The sequence below is a fragment of the Trematomus bernacchii genome, unplaced genomic scaffold (assembly GCF_902827165.1).
Source record: "Trematomus bernacchii unplaced genomic scaffold, fTreBer1.1, whole genome shotgun sequence".
Classification (NCBI taxonomy): domain Eukaryota; kingdom Metazoa; phylum Chordata; class Actinopteri; order Perciformes; family Nototheniidae; genus Trematomus; species Trematomus bernacchii.
In genome coordinates, this window is record NW_022987588.1 from 5,242,328 (window position 1) to 5,260,592 (window position 18,265).

The 18,265-nt window shown below is 41.1% G+C and overlaps 1 protein-coding gene across 5 annotated transcripts in view; it reads left to right on the top strand.

Moving 5' to 3' along the window:
- The window catches only part of LOC117481052 (target of Nesh-SH3), a 28,234-nt gene extending 10,671 nt beyond the window's left edge, over nt 1-17,563 (top strand). The window contains exons 7-23 of one of the 5 annotated variants that reach the window (XM_034128524.1): nt 440-485; nt 1,339-1,404; nt 1,604-1,681; nt 4,330-5,463; nt 5,909-5,986; nt 6,383-6,562; nt 7,311-7,379; nt 10,014-10,082; nt 11,264-11,389; nt 11,732-11,821; nt 11,970-12,179; nt 12,768-12,873; nt 13,943-14,022; nt 15,118-15,147; nt 15,286-15,444; nt 16,216-16,338; nt 16,429-17,563. In XM_034128524.1, coding sequence (XP_033984415.1) covers nt 440-485; nt 1,339-1,404; nt 1,604-1,681; nt 4,330-5,463; nt 5,909-5,986; nt 6,383-6,562; nt 7,311-7,379; nt 10,014-10,082; nt 11,264-11,389; nt 11,732-11,821; nt 11,970-12,179; nt 12,768-12,873; nt 13,943-14,022; nt 15,118-15,147; nt 15,286-15,444; nt 16,216-16,338; nt 16,429-16,544 — 2,760 coding nt within the window. In that variant the 3' untranslated portion in view covers nt 16,545-17,563. The remainder of the gene's footprint in view (nt 1-439; nt 486-1,338; nt 1,405-1,603; nt 1,682-4,329; nt 5,464-5,908; nt 5,987-6,382; nt 6,563-7,310; nt 7,380-10,013; nt 10,083-11,263; nt 11,390-11,731; nt 11,822-11,969; nt 12,180-12,767; nt 12,874-13,942; nt 14,023-15,117; nt 15,148-15,285; nt 15,445-16,215; nt 16,339-16,428) is intronic. The other 4 variants (XM_034128525.1, XM_034128527.1, XM_034128528.1 and 1 more) reach the window with 4 other exon arrangements.
- Nucleotides 17,564-18,265: the final 702 nt, after the last annotated feature.

Here is an 18,265-nt window from a genome sequence, read left to right on the forward strand (position 1 = left end):
GCCGACTGTAGCCAGGACCGGCCGAGCCAGGAAGCAGTCTGTAGCTAGCTAACTTTTGAGAAGGATAAAAAAATGAGATGAGAAGGCAGGATATAGGAGGAAGGATAACCATGTGGTAATGAGTTGAGAGGGGAAAGGTGGCACTGATTTACTGACAGTGGAGGTCTGATGTGTCACATGCTCCTGGCTCTGCACTCGTAAAACATCCCAGCTGTTGAGAATCAGCCACAACACTTGCCCTTCCAGAGGGAAACTTCAAATAACAAGCTTCTCACCAGGGACTTTACCAATTCGACATGGAGTAGAATGCCTAAAACTAGTGCAAAACACAGAGAAAGAGAAGGAACTGAGTTTGTATGCTGACACTTTGACTGGTTGTGGTCATTACAAAGACTAATAACCGATTATTTCCCTTCTCTTTTTTTCTGTCACCCTTCAGAAACCTTTACTGCCAGGTCCACGCTTCCCCTTTCCTCAACGCCATGGTAAGCCAACAGAGACATGCTGCTTTGGTCAAACCCACTGAACCCTTTTTTATGCAGAAGCAGAATTTTATAACACACTGTGATTTATTGCAGCTTAGTATTGTTTGTTTCAGCCATTCTCAGCGACCCATGCTTTAAATCCCAGCACTGGAAGAATTTTAACTACAACTTTTTATTTATCGTCTTTTCAGACAGGACCTTTGCATATCCAGTCTAACTTTTGTTAATAATAATTATTATTAAGCCGGTTTGTTGCAGATATCCCATTAACCAATGTTGTGTCCCTGATGATGGGATTCAATAGTTTGAATAACTCTGTAATGTGAAAGAGGTCATTTTTTTGTGATTATTATTAACAAGTATGCATTTCCCTTCACCTTTACATTTTTAGCATCTTTAACCTCAGTGTAATTCATTTGAACTGTTCCCATCAGTAGCATTTTTGTCCACAATAGGCAGCAGTTTTAGCTGAAAACCCATTGTTTTACACTACTTGCTCAGCCCCAAACAGTAGACAGATAACGTTAGCAACTAGCTTGTGAAGATAGCAAAAATATTTAGCGGGAATTGGCCTTAAGAGTTTTTTTTAAGCTAAAAAATCAGAACCACAATGAAAAGGAATATTATTTGACTTACATTTCCCAATTTTCAAGAGACATGACTCTTCATCAACTTTAAATGTGATAATATGTTAATGTTGTGTTTACAGCTTGTTTTTGCTGCCCCCATGTGGCCAAAGAATCTAAGACATCAAATTCAGACTAATAATTCCTTTACATATTTTTTTCAGGATTGTGAGGACGTCTAATGTGTGACTTCTTTACTTAAATCTGTCCTCCCTTGTCATTATCAGTTCATCCTAACAGGACCCAGGGCAGACCGCCCGTCACCTGGAAAATAAACTCAAAGACAACTCTTGGTAATAACTTTTCTGACCTAAATCTGAGTTTAAAGGTCAGAAAAAACACTCTTGACCTTACGTCTGACCATTCAACCTTACTTCTCCCTCACTATCCTGCTTATTGTTTAATGAATATGCACCAGTTTTATTTATATTCTGCAGAACATAAAGTTACAACTTTTCTCACAGGTCCACTAACGTAAACTATATTTCTCAGCTCCCACCACAACTACTAAAAAGGAATCTCTGTCGACCCCTGGACCCACACTGCCTGTTGTCACCAAAAAGCCAATCGGTAAACTGTGAATCATGGTTCATTTAAAAAAAGCTTGAAGCTCTCATTTAGGCTGTATGCAGTCATAGACTTGGCGGACTGAAATTGGGAGGCTGATAATGCTAAACGATGTCCTTTGTTTGAGCTGCATGAGTAAGGGTAGCATGCTCTGAGTGAGTACAGTACAGCTAAAGCCCCCCCATGGAAACCGATGGAGTCAGCTGGTTGAGTTGCCAAGAGTGTAAGGTAGGTGGCCTTGGCTGCATGGCATTTTAGCAAAACAACAAAGCTTGCAGGAATTCCCAATAATGGTTTATAGGTTCAATTGTTACAGTCACTGATTTAAACAATATAAACAACCCGATTTGATCTCAGAACCCAAACCATGCGCATCAGATCACTTCCTTATTCTCTCTGTTTCTTATATCTTTACCATTATGTAAGTTAATATGAAATTATAAATAACCTAAGGCTTTTGCTTTCAATGCAGTGCAGGTGATGTGAAGTCTGCATGACGTAACTGCATGCACCAGAAATACTCTCTCTCCCACAGGAACTCGAGCAGAATTGAACCTTTCTCTTTTTCTTGTGTTACACTGTCATACTATGTCCTTTTCTACTTATCTTGTATTATGTTTAATCTACTGTAAATCCTAGTTCTTATTGAATAAAGATCTTAAATAGAGCTCATTTAAATTCAGGGCCTGCATACATCTAAATATGACCAAATACACCAGTTTGATTACAAAAGCTCCTTTTATATGCAGCCTGAATTTGAAAAAGGATAAATGAAGGATGCAACCCTCATTATTCCATAATTAATTTTGCACCAATCAGTTTGTCAATGTAGCATTCATTGGTTAATTTAGAGCAGGGGTCGGCAACCCCTGGCACGCGTGCCACCAATGGCATGCGGCACCGTAACCAGTGGCACACTAGGAATAAGTGGAATAAGTGTACAAAATATTTATTTTATTTTCGGATCCTGAACGAGACCGCCGCCAGAGCGCGTCTCCCCGTTACCTGCAGAAGGAAGCCATGCACGCAACGCAGCCCCACTCTCTTTAACTCCAGGCGACTTTCTGCCGCTTTCCTCCGTAATGCAGTGCTGATAGTTTCACCACAGAGGAAAGCACTTCACAAATTGCATTAAGGAGCTGTAAAAATGCCGCAGTTTTTGCGTGGCGATCGATATCGGCCGATACTCACTCTGCCGATCGATCGGTGCTCTCTAAAAAGGCCGATCGCGAGACGTAACATACATGACACTTTTCTCTGTGTGCGGCAAAACAAGCTCGCCAAAATCGCTTCACCAGTCTGGCAGTATTTTAAGGTGTCCGAAAATGACAATAAAATAGCGGTGCAACGTGTGTGAAGCAGAAATCCTGCAGCTCCACCCGCTGTGACGGACCGGTGAGCGGAGCAACACACACAAGAGTTAGACCTAACACACTTAGCTATTTTATCTACCTTTGGAACTAGTTATAAATATATGTATTCTTCACTGTCACTCATTACTGGATCAGTGAGCTGCATGAGATACTGACAGGCTGTCAGGAGAGAGATAGAGGGGGAGAGAGGGGGAGAGAGGAAAAGAGAGCGCTTCCGCTAATTTCTCCCGTGTTATTATCCAAAGTTAATGTAAACTTGAATAATGTAGGCTACTTCATTTGAATGTAACAATTATCTTGGTTGTTGTTTGTGGAAGCGCCAGTGAATGAGCCCCATTAACTGAGTTTTAAACATCACTTTTCACGAGTGTTTTCGTCGAGCTCTTCAACCCCCCCCCCCCCCCCCCCCCTTGATAATTCACGATCGTCGGCACGCTGATAAAAAAATGTTTTTAGAATGGCACTTCATATCAAAAAGGTTGCCGACCCCTGATTTAGAGGAACCAGTCAGTATTTAGACATGGTTATAGTTTCCATTTATTTTTAGCAATTACAGACAGGAAAGAATCATTTGGCTGTTCTTGGTTGGTTGGTTAATCCCAGTACATTTGCCAACAACTCCAAAAGCATTACATGGTCATAAAGTTGAGTAGAGGCACTACAGACCTAGCATCTCATGTTATCTATTGGTTTCTTTGCTTTCCAATTGTTTTTCTCTCTTTCTCTCACATTTTCTGAATTCTTCTCTTTTTCCCCGTTATTCTCTATCCCTGAGGTGAACATCTGATCAGATTGAACAATCAATTTAGACTGGTCCATCAAAATCCCTCAGCAAGCAATCACTCAGCGACTATTAAAACCTCATGTGTCTTAGACCACAGCCAATGGATTTGGATGGCCATTGCTCACAGGCGTCCTGGCCCTGCTAGCTAGGCCTGTAGGTAGTAACACGGTTGTTAATTTGCGAATACCTCATATGGTCTCTTTGCCTTTGAAATTCCACAAGACATGTGCCAGGTAGAAGTTATTGTGTAACCTGTACCTAAGTCCAAGATAAGCTCTGTGAGTTCTCAGGCCAGTAGCTGTTGGTACTTCTGCTGATCTAAATGTCAGCTGTTCCCGAAACGTCTTTATGTCTTGCTTTCATAATTTTCTAGACAGTAAAATCTAATTTATTTTTTATTTCATTGTGTCAGAATATAAAATATTTTGAAATTATATTTTACAGCACAGTATTGTGGCTTCATGGCCATATTTTCTCTTTCTTACAAAATCTAGGAGGAAGAGACCTTTCCAGATCTGTCTTGCCTCCCTTCATGGAGGCCCCTTTACCTCCCAAGCCCCATCCTCCACCACATATTACAACCACCGTTGCAGCTGTAACAGCCCTCCAGAAAAATATAAATAAGCACGTAGAGCACAACAGCCAACAACCACAACAGAGACCCCAATCCCAACCTCATGCACAACCCCCACCAAAACCCCAGCTCCATCCACAGTATCAGCCACAACCAAAACCATATCCCCAAACCCAAATCCCTCAACTAAAGCCATGGGTGAAAGCTGAGCCTCAACCACAACCCAAACAAACATCCCTGCCCTTCCTCCAGAACCAACCACAACCACAACCACAACCACAACCACAACCACCACCCCAATCAACATACCAGCCAAAAATCCAAACACAACCTCAGTCGGAATCTTGGCCAAAGCAGCATCCCCAATCACAGCCTCAAACCACACCACATCTTCAGGTTGAACCACAACCTAAACCAACACTGCAGCCCAAACTCCAGGCCCAACCTCAAACACAACCCCAGGAAAAGAGCCAAACCCAGCCTCAAGTTCTCACACTTCCCCAGCCCACACCTGTGGCACATCCTCAACCACAAACACAACCTGTAATCAAAACTAACCCTGAACCTCAACTAACCACAAAGCAGCAGACTGAGGCCAAACCAACAACTAAACCAACGACCATTTTTGTACAATCCAATCCCAAATCACAGACTCGACCAAAGGGTCAACCCAAGCCCCAACCATCACCTAAAATAAAAAGAAAAAAGCTTGAAAAAAAGCCCAGAACAGGAAACCGACAAGAACCTCTGACTGAGGCCAAACCAACAACTAAACCAAAGACCATTTTTGTACAATCCAATCCCAAATCACAGACTCGACCAAAGGGTCAACCCAAGCCCCAACCATCACCTAAAAAAAAAAAGCCCCGAACAGGAAACCGACAAGAACCTCCCCGTGAGACTCAGCCAAGGTCCCAAGCACAACCTCCAAAAAAGATCCAGGCCCAACCAAAGCCCTCTCCACCCAAGCCACAACCTCAACCTGGGATTCCTTTTCAGACCAGGACCTACTCTGATCCCACCAAGGTCACCCCAAGGCAGGCAGTCTCTACGGGTAAAGACCCTTTTTTTTGCCATCATTAATCCACACAATCAAGTTTTAAGACCTTTTCTAAAATAACATTTTAAAGGGGGCATAAGGATTCAAATGTTGATAGATATGGTCAATTCTCTACATTTGTAGGTGATGAGCTTCTTCAAATATATCCTCCACCAAACAATCTAGAAATGTTGGACTCCTCTTAACCATGATTTTCTCCTTTGGTAAACCAAAATGAGAGTACATATAAACCTGCCATTTTAATTGGTCCTCCAGTCAGAGTTCAGCTTTGTCAGACTACACAAAAGCGTTTTCTCTTCATGGATATCCTGATCGGAACAAATACCCTATTTTAAACCAACTATATTCTCCTAATCCATTACCTCCATTATGCCCCCTTTAAAAATCAAAAATATATTTGGTATTTTCTTAGATAAATAGTGAGTTTTCTTCCATACAGCTCCTAGTCCACCAGAAGAGGGCAAGCCTCTGCCAAGACCTGCCCTGGCTACAGAGAATGCTGGTAGTTACAATCAGGGTAAACGCCGTGCAAAGTTTGTCCCATTACCATCTCTGCTTTCGTCAAGTCACGTGGAACCCAATGCTTTCAGTTATACCTCAAACCATTGGATGATATAACTGCATTCCCATCTTCATCTCCATCCTACCACCCTACACACCCCACCACGTCATTACCCCAGCCTGAATGTGTACCTCCATTTTCAGCCTAGCACCCTCACCTCACTCCTGCCCCATTCACAACCAAGCAGTTTGCCTGGCTTTTCGATCTCATCTATGCCTTCTCTTTCATTTCATCCATTGTCCACTCTTCTACAGTCTCTTTCACTCTCATTTATTCCATCCAGGTAAAGCGCTCAAGCTGTTGCAAGTGGAATCATCCCTAACCTCCCAAATTGCTTTTCTGCTCATCTAGGTACTGGAGTCCTCAAGCCGTCCATTGTTGCAGTTCCTCGTTCTCCCATTAGCTCATCTGTTCCCCAAGCAGGAAGAAACACCACACGCACCCGGGTTCCTCCTCAAACCCCTCGTATTAGTGGAAGGCCATTTACTCCGTCCAAGACATCCTCCTCTCACAGCTCCAGCACACCTGGGGGTAATGGAGTACTCACTTCCCCTTTCTTTTTTCCCTCTTCCCAAGTAGCAACCTCAGGTTATCCTCTCCTGTCAGCACTCTCTTACACTCTCCTTTGCAACTATGCATTTACAAAATAAGGCATACAAAACTCATGGCACGTGATTAAGCACTTGATAGACATAGCATCATCTTTTACCTGACCTTCTCTCATGGTCCATATGTTCTTCTCCACGCTCTGCCACATGTGTTCGATGTGTGTATTTCACAGTTTTACCAAGAGCAGCACTGTGTGTCTCTAGGGTCAGGATCGTTAACATGATTTACAGTCCCTCTTGCTGGCCGGTTGGGAAATCTGGCCACAGCTCTGGCCAGGACACACCACATTTTATACCCACCATGCCAAGCCAAGCATTGTGCAGACAGCGCAGCTGCCACAGCCAGTCTCTTATATTTCCTTTCACTCTTTCTGTATCTCTTCCTTTCTCAAACACATTCCCTATCTCCCCAAAGAGCAATAGAAGAATAAAGTGAGAACTGTCAACGGATAAAATTAATGATTTTTAGTCGTGGCAATTCTATTTGTATATCCAGAACATCTGTAAAACCAGGTTGAAGACACTCACACATATCTAATATCATTTTCACTCACACAAGTAAGAAAATGGATGATAAGAAAGGCATTTTTCCTTCTGACTTTCTTCCTATTTAGTATTTATTTGTCTCAGTGCCACACAACATTTTAAAACTAACCTTTTTCTCCCTCTAGCAACCGGTGGGGCGCGTCATAGGGGAATTGCTTATCCTAAACATGTGGTGTGGCCCAAAGAGAAAACTGGTAAAGACAAACCGAGATAATCACCTCTCAGCGTTCCTCACTCACTAACCTAAGAGGCACTGCTATGTCCCGTCCCAAGCAGTCACACCGATCTGCGCTTTTGTCACAATCCATTCATGCTTTGTGATTTTCATTTGTCTGTCAGCGTGACGTTTTGTGTCTGGTTGCGATCTGTGTTGTCCGATTGTCCCAGTAGCTTTAACTTGACTGAGACTGAAGCCTTAACACATTTTGGCATATACCTTTGGCATATACCTTTCCACATTGTTTAGTCTACTGCACATATGGACCTGTAATCAGGAACCGGTCTGAATTTGTTTGAGAATAGCTTTAGCCTGCTTGTTGTGAAAGGTGATTGTGGTTTGTCCTTTTTTTTGGGTCAATCACATTGTTTCCATTCCTGCCAGGCAGGCTCAGTTAATTAGAGTAATTGAATCCATCTCAAGTACAAATGCAAACCATGTCTGGACCACATGTATTAATGGTGATGCTTCACCCACTCCTTGTAATTTGGAGTTGTGAAAAGGGGTTGTGCTTCAGTCCCATGTCCCAGCTGGTGTGTGTTATTTCTGGAAACGTTGACAGTTTCAGAGTTCTTCAAGAAGTCACATGGCTCTCTGGAAGCAGCTCTACAGAAAATAATGTTGCTTGCCACACTGCACAAGCATTTAAACATAAAGCTCCTAGTTTCTACCTTTCTAAATAGAGATGCAACCTACACATTGTTCACCTTCTTCTGCCCATGCAGTAAATTACTTACAACACTTGATATTTTTCTCAGCACTTCCTAACTTTTTATTTTACTCAAACGATAGATTGATTAGCGTGTCCTTGACAGGGTTATGGAGCTCAGTTTCACATTGGCATTTCAACTTGAATTTCTTTCAAAGCTCTGCTTATTGTGGACTCCAGGTATGTAATGGACGGTGTCCATCCATGAATCCCCTCCATAAAATCTGAGCATTTGTTGCAAAAGCAACAAACCACAGGGATGTGAGACACTGGTATGTGTTTCAGTGGGAATATTTTTCTGGATTGAACGTAAATCCTTGTGTTATGATTGCATCTATTTTCACATTCCTGCCCTGAAGATGAAGTTATCTGAGAGAAACCAGCGCTCACACCACTGCTTCTGTTTTACCTCACAAAACTGAGTCTGAGGCGCTTGGCACTTCAGAGAGTCTGCCTGCTGTTTCAGGGGTTTACTGTAGGACAGCAAACCAAACACACACGCTGTAGAAACACCGACCAGATCGTTATATATTGATGTAGACACATTGTTGACATGTATAGTGTTGACATCACGTCTTATCACATTACATCACGTTGGCCTTGTTCTCATTTCTTGTCCATGACATCACATCTTCGGAGCTGTCAGTCCTTCTCTTCGCGTACCCCCGTCTTTTTATTTTGTTTATCTTGAGACTGGCATTTAAATGATTGCAATACCATATAGTGTGACTTTCTGTATGAGCATATGTTTGCCATTAGTTGTCAGATATACCATGTGTGAGTCAGAGGCCCCCATGAATGTATTTTCGGTTAATCAGTGAGACTTGTTGGCAGATGTTGTTACAGTTCGTCTTGATAGCCTCACCTCTTCTCTCTTGGGAGTAGATGCCAGAGATCACTGATTTATGCCGAGGAAAACGAAGCCAAGATAAATGTTTTTAAGGTTTTTGGCCTTAACAATTGGACAATTACAGAGTCTTGTTGACTAGCAATGAATCTCTGAGATAAGAGAATGACAAATGGCGAAGGGAGTTGATTCTCTGGAAATGAAACGGTTGAAATGGATTATCTCTTAGCAACATCGGATGTGAAGCCTGTAATGAGATCAACTTGTGTCAAACCTCCTGGAGCTTAACCAACACTTCTAAGATATCAAACCAAGTGTTCAGGGAGGCTTATTCTCGTTTAACAACGTTCAATCATTTTACAGCCGTAGTGTTAAGATATCTGAGATGTACACTTCGTAGCTAAGGTGTTTTCATTACAAAGCCTCCTTGTGATTACTTATCCAGTTCAGCCAAGAGAGTGTATTCCTCAGGTTCATTAAAGCAGTTCAACTGATCTGGTCTTCGTCTCATAGCTTGGCGCAATCTTTATTTTATTGTGTTCTCCATGGTGCAGGGATTTCGTGGAAAATGTGATGGTCAAACAGCATCTGATCTGAAATAATTTTTCACACAAGGGAGTCCAAAGTTGTTGAACCTGCTACCTCACTTTCCTGTTTAGGATTCACTAAGGATCTTTAAATTCCTCAGTTATTCTTCTGAAGACTTTTGTTCAGTTATTAAATACGGACATGTTTTTCATTAGTCAAATGTGGCTGCAACGTGACTTTTCAGCGTTTTACATGCAATCTGCTTGGCTTTTATGTGCTTTATTGTTGCTTGTATATTATGTCATATGTTTGCACACTCATTTTTCAGCACACAGTATTACTGCAGTCCTCTGACCTACTTAATGTCTCTCTCTTTCTGAATCTATAAACTTCACATTCTTTCATCGTTGTTGCACTATTAAAATAACCATCTTGTTTACAGTTTTGTATCTCTTCTTCAGGGCCCAACACCTGTTCTGTTTTTATTTGATTCCTAATCTAAAATGGACTTTTGTTTTCCCCACAAGTCCCTACAGTCCTGCGTCCTATCCCTTTCAACAAGAAACCCAACCTGGTGGGGAAACCTAGTGACAATGGTGAGGGCAACAGTGATGCTGCACCCAACCCTGCTGCACCTTGTCCTGTATACTGTCATCATGCACACAACAGCAAGGGGAAGGCTTAACTTCTGCTTCTTAAGCCAGTGGTTGTCAAACTTTTCCTTCATGTCATCATTCAGTTGTATCATGAATCCAGGCCCTCTCAAAAGCAATTGAATTTGTAACGATCATTCTGAAAATGTGTAGTTTTTCACACCTTATTATGCGGATTAAATGTGAAATAACCTGTTAGCTTTATTGTGCTGGTAGAATGATTGTGTTACATTTGGACAGAGCCAGGCTGTTTCCAGTCTTAAGGCTGTCTGTTTAAACTGACTATATATTTATTTATTTACAAGAAAGAGAATAAACGTTTCCTCTAAACTTCATCCAAACTGCCAGAGGCTGAACACATAAAAGACAAAAGACTTGCTACATTGACAGTGAGCCTGAATTTAAATACATATTTTTGTGATGATTTGACTTCTTTTGACATGATAGGTCAATGAGCATCAATTATTTTCCCTTTCTTCCTTTCTAAAAATCTGTCCAACCATAATTGTACATGTTTTGTTGTTTTGAACAATGCTCTCTACACCCTTTATAGCCCAACTAGCGTGAAAGCATTCTTGTTTGTTTATTAGTCACACATGAATCCAATTTATTCAACTTTAGTTCCACTGCACATTTTTCCACAAGGTCAAGTAAGTCTCGCTGCGAGGCCTCCACGCCCATCGTTATAGTTTGAGAACCACTGGCTCAGGCTGTCTTCTGCAATTATAAAAGTGCTTACAACTTCAAAAAATGGCTTGTAGGGTTTACTAATGAACAAAACAGCATTCCTCTTAACATTTCATCTCATCTTTATCACTTGTTTATATCTCTCTGTCTTCACACAAGTGCACTGATATACACAAGGCCTCTGTGTGCATGGTCCTGAGCATCTGGGCATCTTTGTCTTTCGCAGATGTATTCTGGCAGACCTTTTTCCCCTTTAATGTGCACAAGAGAGATTACACAACAAGCAATCTCTGATCCTCAGACGCCAGGAAAAGGCCACTGGGTTGCTCGGTGAAGATGGCCAGAGCAGATGGATCACAACTGTGTGTTACTATGAGTCAGAGGATGAGTGTGAAGAACTGATCGCTTCTCCTTCTCCTGCTGCTCCCTATCCTCAGATAAACCCATGGATTTGAAACAAGGAGGCAAGGTATCCATCTTGAAGCCATTTCCTCTGGTCACAGCCAAGCCCAAGCAAGAGCGCAGACAGCAGCAAATGACCAGCTCGGCCCCGGCACTAAACAGTACGAGAAACAAAACACTCAATGCATCTTAGAGGAATGATATGTCTCAATTTCATAAAAGCTTTCGTAGCTGTATGAACAAATCGACTTCCTCTATGATTGAAAAAGTGATATGACTTTGAGTGAATGCATGCATGTGATAATAATCATCTTGATTGCAGGTGTGTATCGTACTGTAGTAAGGTAAAAAAAAAGAAAGAAATTAAAACGTTTTGAATATCAAGAGGCAGACAAAGAGCAGGTGCTGGGCTGGCCGGCGGCTGACCTGGACCAGAGCTGCCAAACCAGGGACTGCTGGCACATCAAACAATCCCCAACCCCTCTCTCCTGTTTCCTTTTCAGCAAGCCGTTTTGACATAAATGACAACTCCTCCGTATTCAGCCATTCTCCTGTGTCAGACGTAGACATCATGGGCAAGACGCGCTTTGTAGGTGAGCATCCATCTTGTTGTTTTACGTCTCCCCTGTGGTTTTAAAAAGCTTAATCTTTGAAATCCTCTCACTCAGTACTAATACATGTCAACCTAAAGAGTGGAACAGGTAACATGCATACATTATTTTTCTAACTATCTATCTATAGGTCCCCATGTGATCTACAAGACGGATAAGAAGCCAGACGAGCCGTGCTCCATCACCTCCTCCCTCAGTTTCTTCGCTGATGAGGAGGGTGGGGATCAGAATGTGACTGGTCCTCCCCGCGTCCCCCCCACCAACCTCACTGTGGTCACTGTGGAGGGCTGCCCGTCCTTCGTCATTCTTGACTGGCAGAAAACTGATAATGAAACCAGAGGTACAGTAGATACAAACGTAAAGTTGACATTTTCAAAGATATGGGATGGAACTGCCCGTATTCAGCAAAGCTAGTGGCTTCATAGACACTTTGGGTCGGTGAGCGTTCAGGTCAGAATTGAACCAATGTGCTTGGACCCTCTTTGACTTGGCTGGAAGATTTGTTTTGGAAATGAGCACTGAATGGAAAATAACTCCATCTCAACTCAATCAAGCTGTGTCCTCATTCATGATGGTGTATGGATGTAACTGGCGGATAGGATTGAAAGGTTTTAAATAATGGTTTTAACTAGGTTGACACTTATGGTTATTATAATTTTTATAGATTAACAATAACACATTTATACCGACAGTGTTTGAGTTTCCTTTGGTGGTGTTCATCCTACTAAAAAACCTTTACAGGTTCATTATGTTGTGATTGCTTCGGAGGCCTTTCCCCAAAATGAACTCAAAATATCATATCCTTCTTACACCACTCTCATCAAAAATATCTCAACATTAATTTATTTTACCTTTTGAAATGTGAACTTGCAATGCGTTTAATGTGTAGAATGTGTACCTGTTAAAAGATTCCTGCTTTCTTTCTCAGAGTATGAGGTTGTATCCACCACTAAAGGACCAAATGGAGAGGAGGTGTCCGTCCTGACGACCAACCAGACACACACAGCCGTGGAGAATCTCAAACCAGAGAGCAGGTATGTATATGTACCATATTATGCCAGACAAACACCCTACCATCCATATTTTCCCTTTAATGGTTCCATTGTTCAGGTATTTTACTATGTATAGTTTAGGAACAACTAACCATGTTTACATTACAATAAGGGTTGTCCATATAAACCTTGCTTGAAGGTACTCTCTGGAGGTTGGTTTTCTGTCACCTCTAGTAGTAAAGAGCAGCTTGTCTTTGAGTGGGTCTTCGTACAGATGTCAATAGTGTCCCACTCTTCCACTTTTCACCAGTTGATGGTAACATGTCAAGAAAAGGCAGTGAAGACGTCTTCTGCAAGTAATCTTGAATGTGCATGTTTCAAAATGTAAAGAAAAGTGGACTTTGCAATTGTTTTATGAAGAGTTATTGAAGGCAATGCATTCATTATGTAAGTAGAGTAAGACTAAGAGTTTATATGACATTGTTCTTTTAAATAACTCCACGGGGCTCCTGCTTGAAGTGCTTGCTGGCTGATTACATTAGTAGGGTTCACTGTAGATCTCATAAAGAGAGGAGTATTGAATGGCAGTGACAGGATATTGGTGTGCTACTTATAAAGGTATGTTCTGATTTACTTGTACGTCTTGCTGCGACACAAAATCTGGGTGGAAAGGTTCAGACTGTTTTTAATTAAATCTCCGCGCATCTGGAGTCTCAAAACTCAACAGAACCCGGCCCTGGGCTGGGTTCTGCTGGCCCGACTACTGCCAGGACATCTGAATGCAGCACATGGAATAGCCATCAGATCCGTGTGTGTGTGTGTGTGTGTGTGTGTGTGTGTGTGTGTGTGTGTGTGTGTGTGTGTGTGTGTGTGTGTGTGTGTGTGTGTGTGTGTGTGTGTGTGTGTGTGTGTGTGTGTGTGTGTGTGTGTGTGTGTGTGTGTGTGTGTGTGTGTGTGTGTGTGTGTGTGTGTGTGTGTGTGTGTGTGTGTGTGTGTGTGTGTGTGTGTGTGTGTGTGTGTGTGTGTGTGGTTGGGAGGGTTTACGATGAATAACTCCTCAAAGTTTGTATAACACCTTTTTATTCACTTTTTCTGTTCTATTTTGTGTCAGTTATGAATTCACAGTAACACCAAAGAATGAGCTGGGAGCCGGACCCTCCAGTGATCCTGTGACGTTTAGCACAGAATCAGGCAAGTTTCACAAACCATGTAATTTAAATAAACCAAAGTCCTAACAGAGGAAATTCCTGATAAACCTGAATGTGTTTGCTCTGACAGATGACACTAATTAGTTGCATGTTAATCCCACTGTATACACTTCTAATGATCAGGCTGTTGTTAGCATTGCTTTAATTCTCAGAAGGTGGGCTATTAAGCAGTGGTTAGTGTAATGATTTCAACATGGCACTGGGGTCTGACTGATTAGGACTCAAGGGGTTTGTCAGCTCACCAGATGTCTTCTGAGTCTCATTTCTAACAGAGGCATATCATCCCCTGGGTAAAAAGGCTGAATTCGAGCCTTGTTGATCAAATGTTGTGTTTTTATAGAACATTATGAACATTTTCAGGTTCATATTTTATTTATTACTTTATTAATAACCCTTACAACATTAGTAAGGTAACCCTGTTCAAATCAGAATCACACCTTAAAGGGGCCATATTATGCTCCTTTTCAGGTTCATATTTGTATTTGTGCCTCTAATGGGACGTTAACATGCTTTAATGTTCAAAAAGCTCTTTATTTTTCTCATACTGCAGCACCTCTTTTCACCCTCTGTCTGAAACCAGAGCCCGGTCTGCTCTGATTGGTTAGCTGACCGGCTCTGTTGTGATTGGTCAACCGCTTAGAGATGTCCCGCCCCTTAGCCTATCATTGTTGGAGCTCTAGCCAATAGAAGCGTGAGTGTTAGCGATGTCACTATGTTACGGATGTAAACAAAGGGGTCAAATGGAGGCGTTTCAGGCAGGGGGGGGGGGAGGCTAGAGAAATAATTGACATGCACAAAACAAAAACCTGCAGGAAAGTGAAAACCCAGAAAAGGATTAGGGCCTCTTTAAGATCCCAATGACAACACTGAGAGGGGAAGCTTTGCCTAATTGGCCTCCTGCCCTCGAGCAATCAGAGCCCAGCCTGTTGGGGGTGGATATTTCAAATATTGTGCCAAATTGGCCCTGATACAAGTCTGTGTTTGTCTTGCTCAATGATTGAAGGTATCTTATGAATGTGTGGTTACTCTAAGTTGTTTTGATGACGTTTTTCATTGCAACTTAATCTCACGTTTGCAGCGGACCCACGAGTGAGCGAACATGCTTCAGGTGAATATCGTTTTACTCAGTTTATCAGTGTGTTCCAGCAAAAATAAAGCTTTTTAAAATGTTTAACTTTCACTTGTTTTGAATCCTGTTCATACAGTAGACTATATTCAGACTCCGCTTCTAATGATTTCTTCACAGGCAAAGATGCAATCTGGACTCAGTTCCCATTTAAGTCTGATGACTACTCTGAATGCAATGGAAAGCAGTACGTGAAGAGGACCTGGTACCGGAAGTTTGTGGGAATCCAGCTCTGCAACTCGCTGAGATACAAGCTCTACATGAGTGACTCTCTCACTGGTAATTACAGAAACATTAAAGAACTAAGAAGAAGCTTTTTATGATTTTCAACAATCCACTATACGATGCCAACTACTTTATTTAAATGACCTTTTATGGCATGCTATATTCTGATTTGTTCTTGAAGTTGTTATGGCAACCTGCTATCCGTTTATGACTTTTTTCATAATATAGTTTACTATAACTTTTTTTTTTTAAAGAAGTTGAAGTATAATTTGTTATTAAAAAATAATAATAGTATAGTATGGCATAAAAAAGCATTTTGGTCATAAAAACAATCATAAAAACTCGTAGTATCCTTTACAAAATGTGTAAATATAGTAAAGTACGCCGGATGGAAATGAGCTCCAAGCTAAAATCCGGCATATTTACACTATTTGCATTTTTTTGTTTTAAGTGTTCATTAATGTGCATTGTCCCTGCTAAATAAACGATTAAATGAAATGAAAATAAAAATGTTTAAAAATAATAATAGTACTTAAAAAAATATATATAATTAAAATGTCATAGTAAAGTATGCCAAAATAAGTTGTAAAAAAAGCGGTAGAAATAAATCATAGTATAATATGTCATAATATAGAAAGAAATATTGGATTAGATTTATAAAATAGCACTAAAGGTTAAAGGGAAAAAACTGACCTTTTGATTTCCTTTGATTTCCTTTAACCATTCCCATTAAGTTTCGAGAGGAAAAATAACCTGGATTTAGATAATGTGGTAGGGTCTATTTAGAAACTAATTATGAACCTTCTCCCTCTATTCTTTCTTTAGGGAAGTTCTACAACATTGGAGATCAGACGGGACACGGGGAGGACCATTGTCAGTTTGTGGACTCCTTCCTGGACGGACGTACCGGCACCCAGATGTTTGCTGACCAGCTACCAAGCAGACAAGGTATGTTAGTTATAGCCATCACCATTAACCAATCATTTAAAGTATTACAATACGTAGACTCTTACACTCTCTTCTGTGTCTTTGTCCCAGGGTTTTACAGAGCGGTGAGACAGGAGCCCGTCCACTTTGGAGAGATTGGAGGAAAGTCACATGTTACTTACGTAGGCTGGTACGAGTGTGGCACACCCATCCCTGGGAAGTGGTAAAAACCCCACAGCGGTTTCCAGGAAGGATTCCTTTATTGGAAAGTAGGAAGAAGGAGACGCCTGCCTTACCCTGAAGGGAGGTGGGCCTTTCTGTCATGTTACCATGGACACTGTAGATGGGTCTGTCTGTTTGAGCTCCTTTCTCAAAGGGTTGAACCTGTACACGACTCTTAGGTGTCACAAAACTCTTCCGAGTGCATTTGTAACATTTGTCTTAATTTCTCTATTTATCAAAAATGCATTCAGCAAACAAATGCAGGTGTTTGAGTGAACCAAAATGTTGAATATACAATAATTACAGAGAAAATGGTTGGAAGCTGGCTCCCAAAGTGTTATAACTTGTATGATATTATTTATCAAAAGGGGATCGTTATTGAATATTCTGTGTGTGCTCGGGCTTTTGAAATGAGGAAGTACAAATTGTTCCAAATACTTGCATGTCAGTGAGCACACACATTGTGTTATATGTAGACAGCACGGTACCAATCATGCTTTCATTGTACATTTGGACTTTGTAAAATACAAGTACACACAGACATGCAGAATGGACCTTCTGCTGGCCCTAAGGGATTATTAGCAGTTGCAGTTTGCACAGTATTAAACCTTTTGTTATATATGTATATGGTGTGAAATACAGTATGTATACCAGGGATCCTTTAGTTTGATACATTTCAGGTAAAAGACTGCTCCTAGCCAAATTGTATTTTTAGAAAGCTAATGTAGCTCGAACCCAGCGTTACTATGGACTCACTTGGAAAGATTTATGTAGTTTTGATGCCGAGTCTTGTCCTTTATTTTATAAAATAACATATATAAATAATAAACTGAACTTCAACGTGGAAACAAAAGTACATTTCATAATTTATGTTTTCAAACTTACGAAGTGTACATAAAGCTATGAATCATTGGAGAGAAAGTGTCAGTTTGTTTCCACATCTGTCACGACTGCCTTTGTTTTTGATGCCCAATGAATGTTTGTTTGTTTTCAGCAATAAATCTTGTTTTTATATTTACTGATATTCATTTCTGCTTGACTTCAATGACTTTACTGGTGAAGCTTACGCAAGACATTTTGGGAAGTGTCGCAGTTGTTCTCTTTCTATGCCAAGAGTCGGAAGAGATTTTCGATATGCGATCTCCGTCTTCTCCGAAGCAGGAAAGCTTCTCCAAAGAAACATCAAACGTCTCCTTATAGGGGGCGATTCATTGGCTCCACATGTGTGCTTGGATTTTGATCTTAATCGGATCAAACACATATGGATGAAATAAGGATTAAACTCCACAGGTAGATATTATCCAACCATGAGTAATACATCCATAACAACGTGCTAACTACACCAATATTGCTATTTTCATGTAAACAGAGTGATTTTGGTTTGGCATAGACGAGGTGAAGAGCAATGCTAAACACACTTCTCGTAAATTATGTTTAATAAACCCTATGTGCTCAATTCCTCCGACTCAGAGAGACAGTTTGACATGAAGTATCAACCGCATACTCCCATGCCATAAGTCCCAGCCAACCACAACCCACAGGCAGGAAAACTGAATAGGAAAACCAGCATAACTACACTTTTCCAAATCTGGGTGGGGGAGAAGACGAAGAGAAGCCAAACTTAACAGAGACATGAACTCAGAAACCACAAAGTGGGGAGAGTGTTAAGAGAAAGACAGAAAGACAACGTCCCGGCCAACAGCAACACAATATCAAAACAAAGAGA